The 15,471-nt window shown below is 40.5% G+C and overlaps 2 protein-coding genes across 3 annotated transcripts; one reads left to right on the top strand and one right to left on the bottom strand.

Moving 5' to 3' along the window:
* The first annotated feature begins 3,539 nt into the window (after positions 1-3,539).
* Positions 3,540-9,202, top strand: pcolcea (procollagen C-endopeptidase enhancer a). Its single transcript, XM_034606874.1, has 9 exons — positions 3,540-3,745; positions 6,202-6,310; positions 6,401-6,659; positions 7,537-7,661; positions 7,770-7,906; positions 7,999-8,354; positions 8,443-8,520; positions 8,598-8,768; positions 8,857-9,202. Exons 1-9 carry the CDS (start codon positions 3,657-3,659, stop codon positions 8,985-8,987), a joined length of 1,455 nt encoding a protein of 484 aa, XP_034462765.1. The 5' UTR covers positions 3,540-3,656; the 3' UTR covers positions 8,988-9,202.
* Positions 9,203-10,390: 1,188 nt separating this feature from the next.
* On the bottom strand, positions 10,391-14,694 carry tmem88a (transmembrane protein 88 a). 2 transcript variants are annotated; one of them, XM_034606876.1, is made up of 4 exons: positions 14,381-14,694; positions 14,191-14,261; positions 12,686-13,011; positions 10,391-11,459 (listed from the first exon to the last, which is right to left on the bottom strand). In XM_034606876.1, exons 3-4 carry the CDS (start codon positions 12,992-12,994, stop codon positions 11,172-11,174), a joined length of 597 nt encoding a protein of 198 aa, XP_034462767.1. In that variant the 5' UTR covers positions 12,995-13,011; positions 14,191-14,261; positions 14,381-14,694; the 3' UTR covers positions 10,391-11,171. The 2 variants fall into 2 exon arrangements, with proteins under 2 accessions (XP_034462767.1, XP_034462766.1); XM_034606875.1 differs by having other exon boundaries at positions 14,191-14,694.
* Between the last annotated feature and the right edge of the window lie 777 nt (positions 14,695-15,471).

Genomic DNA, 15,471 nt, shown 5'->3' with positions numbered 1-15,471 from the left:
CTACTATATTTGTGTATTAGATATGAGATATTGAAATAGACATATACATATATATGCATATAAAGACAGGTATATGAACATGAGCATTACAATGGTTGGTAAGTGCTACATATATATATATATGAATGGGTGTAAATTCAATGTCATATAATAAATAACAGTATACTATACATAGTATACAGGTAGAAATTCAAGTATTGTGCAGAGAACACTAATATGAAAAAGTATCTATAGGGTTTATGTTTTGACCCTTGATAAAACACTTTAGGGACACCAGTACTGGTAGTACTGATTTAAATAAAGTAATTTACAAAGACAAAACATTTTATTTGTGTCACAGAATGTGCTGTAAGTTCTCACCAAGTGTAGATACTATTCACAGTCTGCAGCTTAGAGCTAATGGCAATAAGAAGCTTTAAGTAACCAAAGCTTACAGTATATTGTAAAATGAAGCTGCAGTGATGGTCCCTTCTGGTGACTTTTATTTTGAAGGACGAATGGGGCTCCTAAGCAAAACCTCATGAATGACATATCATTTGTAGTTCCCAACACATACATTTCATATAACCTTCATACAACCATCCAAAGGTCATCGCAATATGCTTTCCCCTGAGGCCTCTGCACCATTGACTGACTGACGGTATCTACTATCTTCAAATCAAACACATCTCCAAACTATCGTGCACGTTTACAAAATCAAATCAGGATTAACACTAAAACTCCACAGTGCCTGTTTGTATCACACATTGATATTAGTTGAAATATGAGAACCATGACATAAGCACCACCGTCAGATGTAGTTTCACGCCTTCACCATCAGGTGGCAGCATCACAACTACAGAGTTCAGTGTGGATCACAGACCAAGGACTTCTTCATGTTACTGTCAGTGGACATCACTTATCTTCACTGCATATAACCAGTTAAAATGTAATTTGTTGAAAAAACCACATCATAAATTGATGTTTATACCACTGATTGATTTTCAGTGGCATAAACATTTCTCCATGGGCACAAGACAACAAATACCAATTTAGTATTCATGTGGAACCAACCCTGTGATGCCCAATAGAATTGAAATAGTGTGTTTGAAACGTGGAATTATATAAACTCTTGTTGTTCAGAGGAGAATCCACTTCCTGGTTTTTCCTCTTCAATCCACTGCAGAACACATCCGAAATGAGGAAAGAGCACAATTACTACAAAATAAAACAGGAAGTGAAACATGAAACTGCTAAGAAACAACAACAACTTGACATTAAGTGGCAGCGAGAGACGTGATGACACCATAAACTGTACATGCCATTTACCTGTATAGAGTAGACAGAGTCGGGAAGGCCCTGAACAACTGTTAATTGTGGCTATTTATACGTATTTGAAAGTTGCAGCAGCAAAAAGCACAATTCACTTTCTCTAATATAAACACAGACAGTAAAGAGTACAAGGTTGTTTGAAATGTCCACTGTGTTTTTCATTTTTTGAGGATACTCATCGTTTGTATCTGTTGCTTGAGAGCATTTGTTATTTTTTCCACTGAGGAACACACTATTTTCCAGTCATTACCCTCGTCAGGGGGATGATGTGGCAAAGGATGACGTGTCTCCTGAATATTTGCCATCGGAAGTGAGACTGTACGCCTCATTTTAAACACGTGCGTCTACAGTGTGTTTTATCACCCTTGCTGTAAGATTTCCCTTTTATCCTGTTCATTCCAACTGAGCTGCGGTGATCTCTTTTGCACACACTGAATTTTACGAAATTACATTTCCCCACAAAGTGCACAATGAAGTGTGTCCAGGAAAAAGCTTCTGTCCCTCACTGACATTCCTCTTCAAACCTGAGGGAAGCAGACGACTGATGGTAATTGTTGATGTGTCATATTTAAAGTTTGAAGCCTTAACTAGTTCCATCCGGACTCTTCTTTTTTTTTAAAGCAAAATACCATCTAATTAAATCTTTATTATCTCTTAAGTGTGTGTTTCTATTTATTGCTGAGGTCATGAGAAATTTGGCCGACTGTGCTGCATAACTGGAAGACCGACAACTGGATAGCAGTTCTTCGAGGAGCCACGATGATCGAGAACAGATCTACAGCTGTTATGAAATCAGTTTGTAGTCCTCTGTCCCCCCCCCCCCCCCCCTCACTTTGAATGAAGTTATAAATTTAAGACATTATCTTTGACAAGCAGCTTGGAGTACCAGTTTTTATGCCAGTTCTGAGTTTGCTTTCCATGTTTCTCCATCATCCAACCCCTTCTTTATTTACCCCCTCTCACCAGTCACACACTCCCCCGCTGCTCTTCCCTTCGACGGAGAAGGAATGCTTGAAGGAATCGTCCAGAGTTATTGCAGAAACCTACACCCTCGGCTTGGATTCCCGCTAAGTGTAAAGGTCACCGTTTCCTCCCACACATAATGGCGGTGTCTGCGCAGTCACTCAGACACTGTCCACCCCCCCACCCCCCAGCAGCAGCAGCAGCCTCTGCATGTTGCATTCCTGCTTCTGCTGCTTCTTATCTGGGTTAACACAAACACAGCACGGCAGGACCGGGCAGCTTCTTCGGCTCTGCGTGAGCACCACAGCTGTCAAAGTCCTCGAGTCTTCACGAACTTCAATCTCTCAGTAGAGAAGAGTAGAAGTCATGCACCTGGAAATATAATCTCTTTTCTTTGAGCTTTTATGGGCTGCACATCCTGCTCGCTCCAGACTGTAATCAAGGTGTTGCATCTCTGCCGTCTGTGCAAGTGGCTTCTTTCACGGAACAGCATCCCCTTCATATAGGCCTCAGTAATGTAGGCCAGAGGGTTGGCTCATCCACGACTCTTAACAGAGAAAGAAAACTCCCCCCTTGAGATTGTTATTCTTGCCTGGATTGTGGGTCAATCTCTGACTCAGATGTTATGGGGCCAAAGGAGCCCCTGGGGCTTAGGGGAACATGGTAGGAGGAAAGCGGTCATTAGTTTTATGATACTTCATTGTCTACAGGTCCTTTCGGATCCTGGAGGGTTTATATTTTAAAGGAGATGAAACAAAACGTAGATAAGTTTGTAAAAAACGGTATTTCCTTCAGTTAATTAAAGGTCTCACATGCTGTTGTGGTACTTTAAGATTTCTGGCACTACTTGTTGAGTGCTACATGTCGTAGACCCTCAGGCTCGGCCCCCACCTGTGCACCCTTCACAGCAATAGGCCAGAGAGTTAATGGCCTTGCAAACCAAATTTTAAGCTACTTTATTTTCAAGATTGAACCAAATGAAGGACCTGAAACATCTGCTGTAAAAAGATACAGTGCTTTCTTTCTGAAAAGCTGAAATTGACTCCCCTCAGCTCTTCTTTCCCTGTTATATTGAAACCAGGGTTATTCTCGAGGAACATCTGGCTCTAATTAAAGCCTTCTCCCTCCGTACCTCCCTCCTCACACACGTCATCCCCCCCTCATGGCTCTTTCTCACCACTGTTGTCCTCTCAGTATCTGTCTGACTCCTTATCCACTCTTCAACTCCTCCACCCTTACGATTCCTACCCACTCATTCCCTCTCTCGCTCTCTCCGCCCCTTTCACGTTACCTCCCCGTACCCCCCGTCTTTCACCTCTTGCCTCCTGCTTCCATCTCCCTGTCCTGCAGCACTCTGCCTTGCTCTGTGTGTACGCTGCATCATGATCTATGTGGGCTGCTTCTGGGGTCTCTCCTTGATCCTGTCCCTGAGTTTAGGATGGACGAAGGCTCAGCAGCAGAATCACACCAGGTGAGGTTGCAGTGTGTGTAGAATGTGTGTGTTAAATGTCCTGAATGGTGTTGAACTTGATTCTTATCTTCATTAAGGTGACTGGTGACGTTTTAGTGGGAGTTGAATCTTCTTAATTTTTACAAAAATCAAGGAATTACTGAGCAAAAGCAACTTTCGAATGAAAAATACTCTGAATTCTTTCCTCTGTCTGTAAGTACATTCTTTCCAGAGCACTGTTTGATTGGGCACAGAGTTGTCGTTTTTGGCTTTTGGCTCATGATGTGAGGCACGCTGACTTTGCAGTGGCTCAGCCACCACAGATGTTAATGCTTTTGGTTCTGCTTGTGGGGTCGAATCAGACCAACTTGGCTCTGACTCTGAACATCTTGACTCTAATCAGCACGGCGTCTGACTTAGCTTGGGTTCAGAGCTCTACTTTAGTAAGAAACTATTTTTCCACTGAATTTAGTTTTAGTCGTCCTGATTGTTGCTGTCTCCCTTCCACAATATGTTTACTTCTTCGGAGCAGGGGAGAGAGAACACATGTTTTTCTAACTTCCTCGCTTCTAGGAAATGTCATGAATAATAATAACCTTGCACATTTGATCCAAAAACAACTCCCCACACCACAGACTGTAAAAGGCCAAAGAAAAAAAAACTTAAACAAGAGTCATATTCTTCTTGGGCCTTAAGTATCCTGTTGGCTAGAGACTGAACTAGGAAATGTTCCTTCTGTAAAATGGCTGTTGATATTAAGTCAGATTTGCGACTTTAGGAGGCAACAGAACTAATAACAAGGAGTGGCGCAATAACTATGAGGTTAGGAAAGTCTGGAAAATGAGCTCCAGCTCTTTTCTGTCGGTTATTCTTCATTTTTTTCGGTTCTAAAGCAGCAGCTCATTGTTCAAACATCAAAACATCCAAAGTGATTTTTGTCTGTCATGGCAAACTCATTACAATGACAATCACTAGTTGTGAGTTGTGGCAAAACTTCATATTTAATCAAGAATTTTAATTTATTTTTCAATATGAGGATTTTAAGGAGGTGAAACATTATCATAATGTACAACGATAAGAAGGAAGGAACAAATGTCGTGACGCCCCAGGCCCATTAATACAGTAAGCACTTTGGGAACCATTACTTAACACCATGGATAACATCATCAGAACTTAGTTTTAGTATCCAGTAAACATCATCATCATCATCACCGTCATCATCATCATCATCATCATCATCATCATCATCATCATCATCATCATCATACTCCCAAGTTTCCTGGAAGCCTAACTGTAACAAAACCCCATGAAGGTCCACCTTTATTCCTTAAATGCAATTATAATCCCAAAATAAATTATTAACCAAAAAGGTGAAAGTATTATAACAGCTGAAATGCTACACTCACTTCATAGCTGAAGAACCCTAAAGTTTATAATATGGAATAAATAAAAAGGACATGAATTAAAGAGATAAACAAATTATTCACTTATGTTAAACATTGCATGTAAATGGAACAAAACATCTGTGAACTAACAGAGGGAAACAATTTGGATGTTGTGTCAAAATGATCTCTTTCAAAAATCACATACATAAAAACACAACAAGCCTAAACACATCCAGCCTTGTTAGCTCCTGTTGGATCAAGCAACACTGAATAAACCAGCTAGAGGCTGCTGCTGTAAATACACAGTGCATTGACACAGTATCTGCTCTGGTTCAGCTTAAAATCCTTACGCTGCACATTCCACAACAAACCCAGCTTGGTTAATTACTCAGTACCAGAGTGAATACACTGTGTTTAACTCCTGTTCAGTAGAGCCACAACAGAGACAGACTGTGTGTTTGCTTTTTATATAATTATGTGATCTTTAGAGGCAAAATATAGATTCATCAAAACAGGAAGCTAATGTTAATGCTGATTAAAGATAATAAAACAAACTCGCAACACTTGCTAGCTGGTTAGCCAGCTGTAAATAAATTGATATGAAACTCAGTGCCATTGTGAAAATAAGATAAACATTATACTATAATCAATTGATTCTTAACAATGTATTTCTAATTTCTACAATTTTTGATTTTTTTGTTTATTCTATTGACGATTTATCTTATAAATTCTTATGTAATATTGGACATTTTGGGACTCAATACATCAATCAGACTTTTTAAATAGGTCTCAAAGACAGTAGTAGAGACAGTGTACTTTATTTTCAATATTGTATTTTAACAGTGTAAGCAGACATAACGGGCAAATTACACATGATCAGAGGAGACAGGAAAAATAAACAAACATGGATATAATTCAAAAAGTAAATAGTAAAAGGCTGCAAGTTGGGGGTATTTCAGAGTGCTTGAAAGTGATCTGAATTAAAAGACACGCTCTGCTTAAGAAAGTTGTTCAAAAGAGAGTTGAGAGGTCCGGTGAACTTCTGTTCACTGTCCCCAGTTGTGTCCATCACAGTCTCCCTGTCTCCCTCAGGCCTGTGTTCTACTGTGGAGGTGACCTGGTGGCAGACTCAGGGTTCGTCGGCAGTGAGGGGTTCCCAAGCTTCTACAAACCAAACAGCAAATGCACCTGGAGAATCACTGTGAGTCAGTTGCACCGCAGCATGTTGAAATCCTGACTCCCACCTCATCCCGTCTCTCAGTGTCTGACTCATGTAAACTCTGGTTTCCAGGTTCCCGAGGGAAATGTGGTCACGCTCTCCTTCCGCATTTTTGACCTGGAGGCCGACTCACAATGTCGTTATGATTATCTGGATGTTTACAATGGCCATTCCAACTTGGTGCAAAAACTGGGGCGCTTTTGTGGAACATTCCGGCCCGGCTCTGTAATTTCTACCACAAACACCATGATGCTGGAGATGGTGTCTGATGCGGAGACGCAGAGCCGAGGGTTTGTGGGCTATTTCAGTGGAACCAAACCGTATGGCGATGGTACGTGGTCACATTTTAGAGTAAATATTTTCTTTTTGTTTTCTTTGTAGTTATATTATAATGTTGATACGAACCGTCTGAAAAACCTCACACATACTGGACATTTTATAATATTGCTTCAAAAAGTTGAAAAAATAAATAAAGCCAACTCATATTTAGGCTATGCATACATATTTATTAATTTACCTATTAAATAGTAAATGTAGCTTAAATAAAGACCAATCAAACAGTTCTTTACTGTGTTATTGACCAAGCTTTTGAGACGGTGTTGATTTTTAACTAATAGGTTTTTGATGGTTAAAGGAATAGTTCAAATTTTTTGCAAATCCTCAATATTTCAGAAGAATTTTGATGGATTTCTTTATAAAGTCATTTACTTAAAGCTCCATCTATCAGTTACAAGCCAATTGGATGCCAGGATGTGAACAAAAACAGACTGCAGAGCATCTAGATGTGAATGAATTCACCTTTATTATCAACTTACAAGCCTTTATTAACGTTGACTAAGTTTTATGATTCCACTATTATGATTCTAAATGACCTAAAATGTTCGTATTTATGCTTAATAATCTGTAAATATCAGTATTAACTGCTACTATGAGTAATTTGTTAAAATTATCAAACCTTTATAAACATTTTCCAATGTGCTGAGCCATAACATAAACAAGTGACACTCCTGTAATGTTTGCAATACACAGAATCACACGTCTTGTGTAAAGAAGAAAATTAACTTCCAGATTATGAAAGTGATTGATGTATCGTATAATAAACAATGGAGCCAATTCCAACCAAGTTTAAAAAGTTCAAAGTATTTCAAAGTGAGTGAACACAAATGATTATTTGCATACGATTCATTCTCATGTGCATCGTGTTTCAGACGAACTGTTCTGTGGGGGGAAGATAACAAAAGCCCAGGGAGAGATCATGACGCCCAACTGGCCTGACAAGAAATACCCACCAGGAACCAGCTGCTCCTGGCTTATCACTGTGGAGCCTGATATGGTCGGCTGCACACCCACTCCCAGCATGGAAACATTTCATTTTCAAAGCCTTTACAAGGACGACTCTTCAAGTGAACATTAAAAAGTCACATTTCTGTATTTCGTTTAGGTGATCCAGGTGAGTTTTGATAAGTTCGTCCTGGAGCCTGACACCTATTGTCGGTTTGATTATGTGGCTTTCTTCAACGGCGGAGCGAAAGATGATTCGAACCTGATTGCAAAATACTGTGGTGATCAGGCCCCGCAGTGAGTAACAATCATTTTTAAAGCTCTATATTGACCATTTCAGTCCAACTATCCACTACTTACACCATGACCATTTCCTGTTTCCTGTGCAGACCATTCATCACCAATGGCAACGTGCTACTGGTCCAGTTCGTGTCCGACCTCAGCGTGACATTTGATGGATTCCTCGCCTACTACACCAGCGTCCCTCGTGGCTCTCAGATCACACCAGTAATCTCTGGAGCTGGTACGAGGTCAATACCTCTGAAACCTGCGGTGAAACCTCCTGTGCCCAAACGTCCAGCCGCTAAACAGCCGCCACCTGCCCCCACCGCCAAGTACGTGGCACCTCCTCCCCCAGAGCCCGCGGAGAGACCCAGACCGGTCAAGCCTACGAGAGGCCGCGGACAGCCCAGCACAGGCCAGGACAGGAGGGTGCCAGCCACAAGGCCGAACGGAAAGAGGCCTGGTGAGTGAAGTCATGTGAACGTGTGTGCATCCATGAACGGAAGGTGTCTGCATCTAATTCGCTTTTTGTGTCTTCTTCCTGTTTCTAGTGCCTCAAAACCCGCTGTGTGCCCAAGCCTGTAAAAGAGATGGAACCATCAAGACGAGCTTCTGCGCCAGCGAATTTGGTAAATGTCCTCCTGTTCACTTGCACAACAAGTAACCAATCAGATGCTGTGTTCTGACTGAGCCCTCCTCTATCCAGTGATGACAGGGAAGGTGACCTCGCTGGCCCCCGGGCCCCGTGGCACTGTTCGCGTTAGCGTGTCCATTATCAAGACCTACAAGGCAGGTCGGCTAACCATCACACAGGTGGGAGAAACCATGTCGGTTAGGCTGGTGTCACAGTGCAAGAAGTGCCCGTTGCTCCGGAGAGGTACGTGCTTCTCAGAAACACACACGCCCGATAGGTCAATAACGTGACACTGATCAAACTGACTTCTTTTCACTTTTCTTTCCGATAGGTCTCAACTACATTATCATGGGTCAAGTGGATGAAGAAGGACATGGCACCCTGGCCCCTGGTGCATTCACAGCTCCCTACAAAGCCCCACACCACAAACTATTGATGAATATCAACAACCAGCCCTGTTAGCCTCACTCCCCCGTCCAGGACATGATACCGACATATCACACACACACAAATCCAGAATATTCACTGTGAAATACAGATCTATTGAAGCACAACACTGCAGTAAAACATAACGTAATTTTTTACCCGACACTTAATGCAAATACATTGTTTTATTCCAACACCTACCAAACCTTGTGTTTGTAATTTATACATGAATAAAGGTTTTATATCTCTTTCACGTGGTTTGGCTGAAGAATCATTTACGCTTTTCCCCTTTAATTCTCTCACCACAACGGTCTGCACTATGTCTCAGTCTCCATCGTGTGGATTAAAAGTGTAATAGCACCCAAGCTCAACTTGGTCTCATCTTGAAATTTTTATTCCAAAACAGGTCTCGATTTAAAACCATGTGACCATTAGTCCTGTGGCCTATACTCGTGATGTCAAGAGTTATATGCAGATTAAAACAATGAATAAAATGAGTTCACTATTATGGATTAAAATGTGCAAAAAATGTATTCTGACAGTGTTATTGGTTTGCAATCAAAGTAGTACTATGATAGTTTTGGTTTTTGGTTTCTTGCTATGGTCCCAACTGAATAATCCAAAATGAACAAGTTACAAAGATTACATTCTACTTTGTGCAGCACTGGCAGATTATCTCAATTGTATATTTATCTTACAGTCGTCTTTTTGATTATTTCATTCTAAAACTGGATGTTTTCCATTGTATCTGAAGACTTACCTGGATAAACCGTTGTAATATTTATTCACTTGTCAGTATCATTACAGATTATAACATTACTAGTAATACACTACATGTCCCCTGAACAAGTACCAAGGTTAAGATGACTTATTTGCTGCTTTTTCTATGTTTGAACAAATACAGGACATGGTGTGATGTAACTTATAACAAAACAAAAATAATAAATAAAGTTTATAATTGAATGTTATTTCAAGACACTGCTTACAAATTATAATTACTGTTAGAATTGAGATATTATTGATTAAGTACATTTGAACACTTTTACTAAAGTAAATTTAGATTTAAAATGTATCCTCTGATTTAATGTGTTTTAGGGTAAAAAAGATTAAGTTGTAATTCCTAAGAACCACCAGTAGAGGTAGGGAAAGGTCAAACATAAATTCTAGCTCCTCTGAGCCTCTTTCCTCTCCAGAAACTGTTATTATGGTTTCACTTGGAATGTATAATTACTTTTAAATAACTTTTTAATAGGCAGAAACACCATTTTAAAAGAATAAATGAATAGTTAAACTCAAACCAAGTATGAAGTGGTTGATAATGTATAAAATCTAAATCAAACTACGAACATTAGCTTCTTATATCTCTGCTAATTTACAGAGCGCAGTGGTGGAAAGTTGCCACGTACATTTTTTCAAGTACTGCACCTAGATTTAGTTTTGAGAAGCTTTTACTGAACTTGAGAGTTCCCATTGTATTTTACTTTACAGCTCTACTACAACTGCAAAGAACATATTGTACTTTTTACCTCACTGTAATCATCTGAAAGCTTTCGTTAATAATTAGTAATACTAAATATAATCAACAAGTTGTGATTTACTATATCTACAATAAATTATAGATAAACTTGCATATTTAAGGTAAATACAATAGGATGCAGACTGAATAAATACATCATAGTGATATTACATGCTAAGATGAAAGATGTACCGCAGTATGTCTACCTGAGTCTTGAACACTGACAATATTGTCACTTGTTTGAATGTTAATGTTTTAATTAGAATAATCCACATGTTGGACACCTGTAGAAATGTTGTCCCGTTAAACGGTGTCTTTACAGCCTTTAGCACAGAAGCTGTAATCCCAAAATATTCACAGACTTGAAATAATGATGCTTGCCACCATATGTACAAACATATTTTGTCTATTAAATCTGTTCAGTGCACTTTATATTGAAAAAACACAAAATTCAGCTTGCAGGTCAACCAACACTGTTTTTAAAAAGTATAAAAAATACATGTCGAAAAGTATACAAAGGCAATATTGAATTCCAAACAATCACTATAAATGATGGTGGATTTTTACAATGGCTGTATAGAAGTACAATGGCAATTTGCATTAGAAAAAAAGCTAATCTCAAACAAAATGACTCAATGGATACATCTTACAATCATTTAGACATTCCTCCTCTCCTCTCCTCCCCTTTCTTCTCCTCTCCTCTCCTACACCCATATGCTGCCCTTCCCCTCCCTGTCCGAAGCCCCCTGCTGACCACAGCAGCCTCCCCCGTCAGACTTCCGGTGGCGATGGACGGGCAGGTTCTTGTAGACGGCGCGGCTGTAGGGGATGAAGCACATGCCCAGCTGGAGGTGTCGGGCCAGGCGACAGTAGGCCGCCAGAGCCAGGACCAGCAGAGGGGTGAGCAGCAGGAAACCCACAACCAGCAGGGCCACGCAGCCGCCGTCATCCAGCACGTCTGAGCAGTACAGAGACGTTCCATGGGGCTGCACCTGGAGGAAGAAAATGGATGGATAATGCCATGGATACTTATAATCAAGGAGTGTACAGGTCACAGGTCACAGGTCCTAGACTTTTTCTGAAACCCATTTCCTGAAACTTCCTCTCCAGTAAACGCAAACCCCAAAACTCTGCACTCACAAAAAAATATTTACTAAAACATTACCAAAAATATTTACTGTAGGATATTTGCACATTCCTGCACTTTATTAAAACTTAGATGTAAACATGAAAACCTGCACTATAGGATTTTATAGTTAGCATTACATCACAGGCAATGCTCCCCAGTGCTGAACAATGGGAGAATCCTTTTTGCCGGATCCAGCTTGGAAAAGATTCCACTCCTACATCATCACACTCTGTGTCCATTCACAGGAGATTTTCCTGGATATCAGGGTTTCGGTCAAACACTTTCCACCACCATACTGGGAAAAATGATCTATAGGGTTTAGGAAGGGAGAGTATATGGTGGAAGGCAAACATTGAGAAAACGCTGGATATTGATAAACCATTAACGTATTAATAACCAGAGTGAAAGATGACATTATTCCCACAAATGACAACATGAACATGATGCTCTGCCTGTTCATGACCTCTGCTCGTGTCTGATTGATTGATAAAGTTTAGTGTTGTATGGTCCCTAAAGTCACATGATTGGACACGTGTGTGTGTGTTAAATGTTCAGTGGTTGTGTGTTATCGATGAGAACAGGGTGTTGGTTGTGTTTAACCTTTGGGGCCTGTGTGTGTCATGCTGGGTCCAACTGGACCCAGCATGACACCCCATTCAGTTAGAGAATGGGGTTTGGTGTCTTGTTACTTCAGAAAAGCTCCCAACTTGTACCCTAGTTCCATATTTCATACTAATTCTTGGGAGGTTTTGTTGGTTTAGTGTGGTCCCACTGGAAACTGAATCATCATCAAGTGGATTTAGAAAAATCTCTGTATGGTTTATGTTATGGTCCCACAATGCACTGCACTAAGGAAGTGGAGCAGCTTAGTGACAGCTGCAAAAAATTAGAGTTAAGCTCCAGGAAGATCCAGAAAAACAGCATCAAATCTCTGGAAAAACATTTTTCTTTCTCCTTGTGCAGTTCATTCACAGCCTGATTGACAGTCTACATCACTTCCTGTTTCAAAACATTTCTTAATTTTTGAGAGCATTTATTCACAAACTACTGCTTTTCAATCTGCAAGACATTTCCAAGAGAGACCAGTACCGTGGAGTGGCAGAGGAAGCCGAATATGACCATGGTCAGAGCAGGGGTGAGGATGGTGCCGAACACGATGGAGGCCAGCACGCCGTTGATCAGTGCGATGATGAGATTCTGGGCAGTGACCAGCACAGAGCAGGCCCAGCAGTCCAGAGAGCCCCTCAGCTCCAGGGGGGAATCAACGGCCTCGCAGCCGCCCAGCGAGTACGGAGGCGGCACCACGACCCCTGACCCCACTCTGGAGGGGGAGCGTGGCTCAGAGGGGGCCTTCTCGGACATCGTCTTCTCCAGCGTCCCGTTCAGTGACAGACTCATCTTCTTAGTGGTCTGAACTGCAGGGAAAAGACACAAAACAGATTCGTCCCAATAATGTTGTGTAGTGAGTCGACTCAATAATCTGGATTATAGTGATTTAATTTGAACCTGGCTATCGGGATAAGAAGTTGACATTTGGGGGAAAACTGCATAAAGAAAATTTCTGTTTCACAATATGGATATAATGTGTTTTCATCATAGTAGTATTTGAAATATTAAAGTGTCTCTGATTACAAATAACACCCACAAAATTTCCGATAAAATCGAATTTTTTCCTGTTGCTCTAAAATTCTCCCTCCATGTCCTGATTTATTTTGACGTCCCGGTAAAAACATGAAAAGCTGTTTGTCCATTGAGTAATGACCTTGTTGAATAATGTGGTGAAAGGCGTGGAAAGTCAACACAGATAACTGCACAGCTTTAAGTGGGAGGAAATGGGCTCCACAGACCCCACCTCCAAACTGCAGGATAACCACCACCCAGAACAATGAGTCCACAGCAGCTGGAAAACTCTGAGAAGTCGAATCCGTAATCACTGATGTGGGTGTCAGAACAATGTTATGACTTTGAAAGAATGAAGGCTGTGCTACAGTTGTTTTTTTTACATTCACGTTTAATTCATTTGAACTCTGTGACTTAGCTGAAATTCTCCACGTGATGAGAAAATGACAAATTCCTCTGTTTCCTGCTGTTTTCAGGTGCGTGAGCAGCTTCTGTGTGAAACCATGTGAACACATGTGTTTCTTTCATTTTTGTCCTGTCAATGACACTTTATGCAAATGACTGAAATGTGCACTGCCCCCTTCCATCATCAGCTCACTGTTGGGTGATGTCATAGGATTGTTTGCAACAACCGGTTGCCTGTAGGAAAAAACCTTTTCAAAAAGTTCCTTACTCTTACTGGCATCTTTTTGCATTCCTGAATGGGCTCTGTTCATGAGCCTGTGTCAGCCTCCAGCCTGGAACTTTAACATTTTTCCTTATGATGACATCATCAATTTATGTTTCCAGATTGAATCAACCTCATCAAAATTCACAAATCTCCACAATCACAGAAATTTTGTCAAGATTAATCTGGGAGTATAAGAAGTATACCCTAATTCATTCAAGTAAATTAGCCACTTCGATAAGGTTCAGGGTTTGGCCTTCTCCAACACAGCGAATGAATAAAAGACAAATACTGTTGATACACTTACTGTGTGTTATGAACCTGAGGATGTGTCCTCCTGCAGTTCAATGATGGCAGCAGATGATGGGACTCAGAGACCTGAGGAGCAGTGAGTGGTCGGAGACAAAGAGAATTTCAAGAATTTCCTCCTGATGTATGTCTTCTCCAGATCTTGAGGGTGGTATCCAAGTGAAAGTTGAGATTCTAATACTTACTACCTTTTTAGTTTTCTGGTCGTTTTCCAAAAAGGCAAACCAGAACAAAAAATCTTCATATATTCGCCCGCTGTTGAAAATGTAAGCTTCCACTCTTCAGAAAGGAACTCCACAGGCGTGAGGCAAACTCTGCTTTCCCACTGGCTTCAGCGCTTCCTTTCCTGACATTCTGCTTCCTCACTCCGACTCCAGTTTGAGATATGATTAAGTGAGTGAGTGTGTGTGTGTGTGAGTGTGTATCCTGTGTTGCCTCGAATGTGAATGCACAGAGAGCAGGCTGGGCTGTGTTACAGACTGCTGTTTCTGGTGGGCAGGGGAGCGGTGGAGGGGTTTGTGTGATAACCCCCTGGAACCAGGGGGAGGGAGGAAGAGTGTTTATTTGGACAGATTAGAGGAGGCAGGGTACGCTGCTGCCCACTTTACACCCTCACAGAGAACTTTCTCCACTTCACCGGTGGGGTGGGTTTCAAAGTTATAAACAAGCTGAGCTGTTTTTTATTAACTTTAAAGATTTTGTGAATTAAAAAAAAAAAAAAAAAAACGACTCTAACCCAAACCCTAACCTAGACCATGCCAGAGAACTTTATTAAAAACTTACAAACATTGGAAGATGAGTGAAAATGACCGTAGAGTTAAATGTAGATAAAAAAAATAAAACGAATAAAACATACATTATGTGTGTTTATATTTAAAAATAAATAAATATATATGTATTATTACGTTTAGTTGCACTTACATATTGCACTTGGCTTTTTTGAAGACTAATTGAACTTACATGATTCTTGCTGTTCTGGGCTTGTACCCTCATGGTTGAATGCACTTAAAGTCACTTTGGATAAAAGCGTCAGCTAAATGATATGTAATATGTAATGTAATGTCAACAAATTATATATAACATAAATATAAAGGAGAGAAAAGAAAAGAAAGAGGGGGAAAACAGTTTCTTATTGTTCATTGAAAATTGTATTGTAGATTTGCAAATTTTTTGGTTGCTTTTGTCATGTATCTATAAGTGACCATGACAGATCCATCAACCCCCGACACTCTGCTGATGTCGACCAATGAGACAGCATAATCACAGCGCTGTGAAGTAG

This window comes from Hippoglossus hippoglossus, chromosome 14, assembly GCF_009819705.1.
Source record: "Hippoglossus hippoglossus isolate fHipHip1 chromosome 14, fHipHip1.pri, whole genome shotgun sequence".
Classification (NCBI taxonomy): Eukaryota; Metazoa; Chordata; class Actinopteri; order Pleuronectiformes; family Pleuronectidae; genus Hippoglossus; species Hippoglossus hippoglossus.
This window is presented reverse-complemented; position numbering and strand designations above follow the sequence as displayed.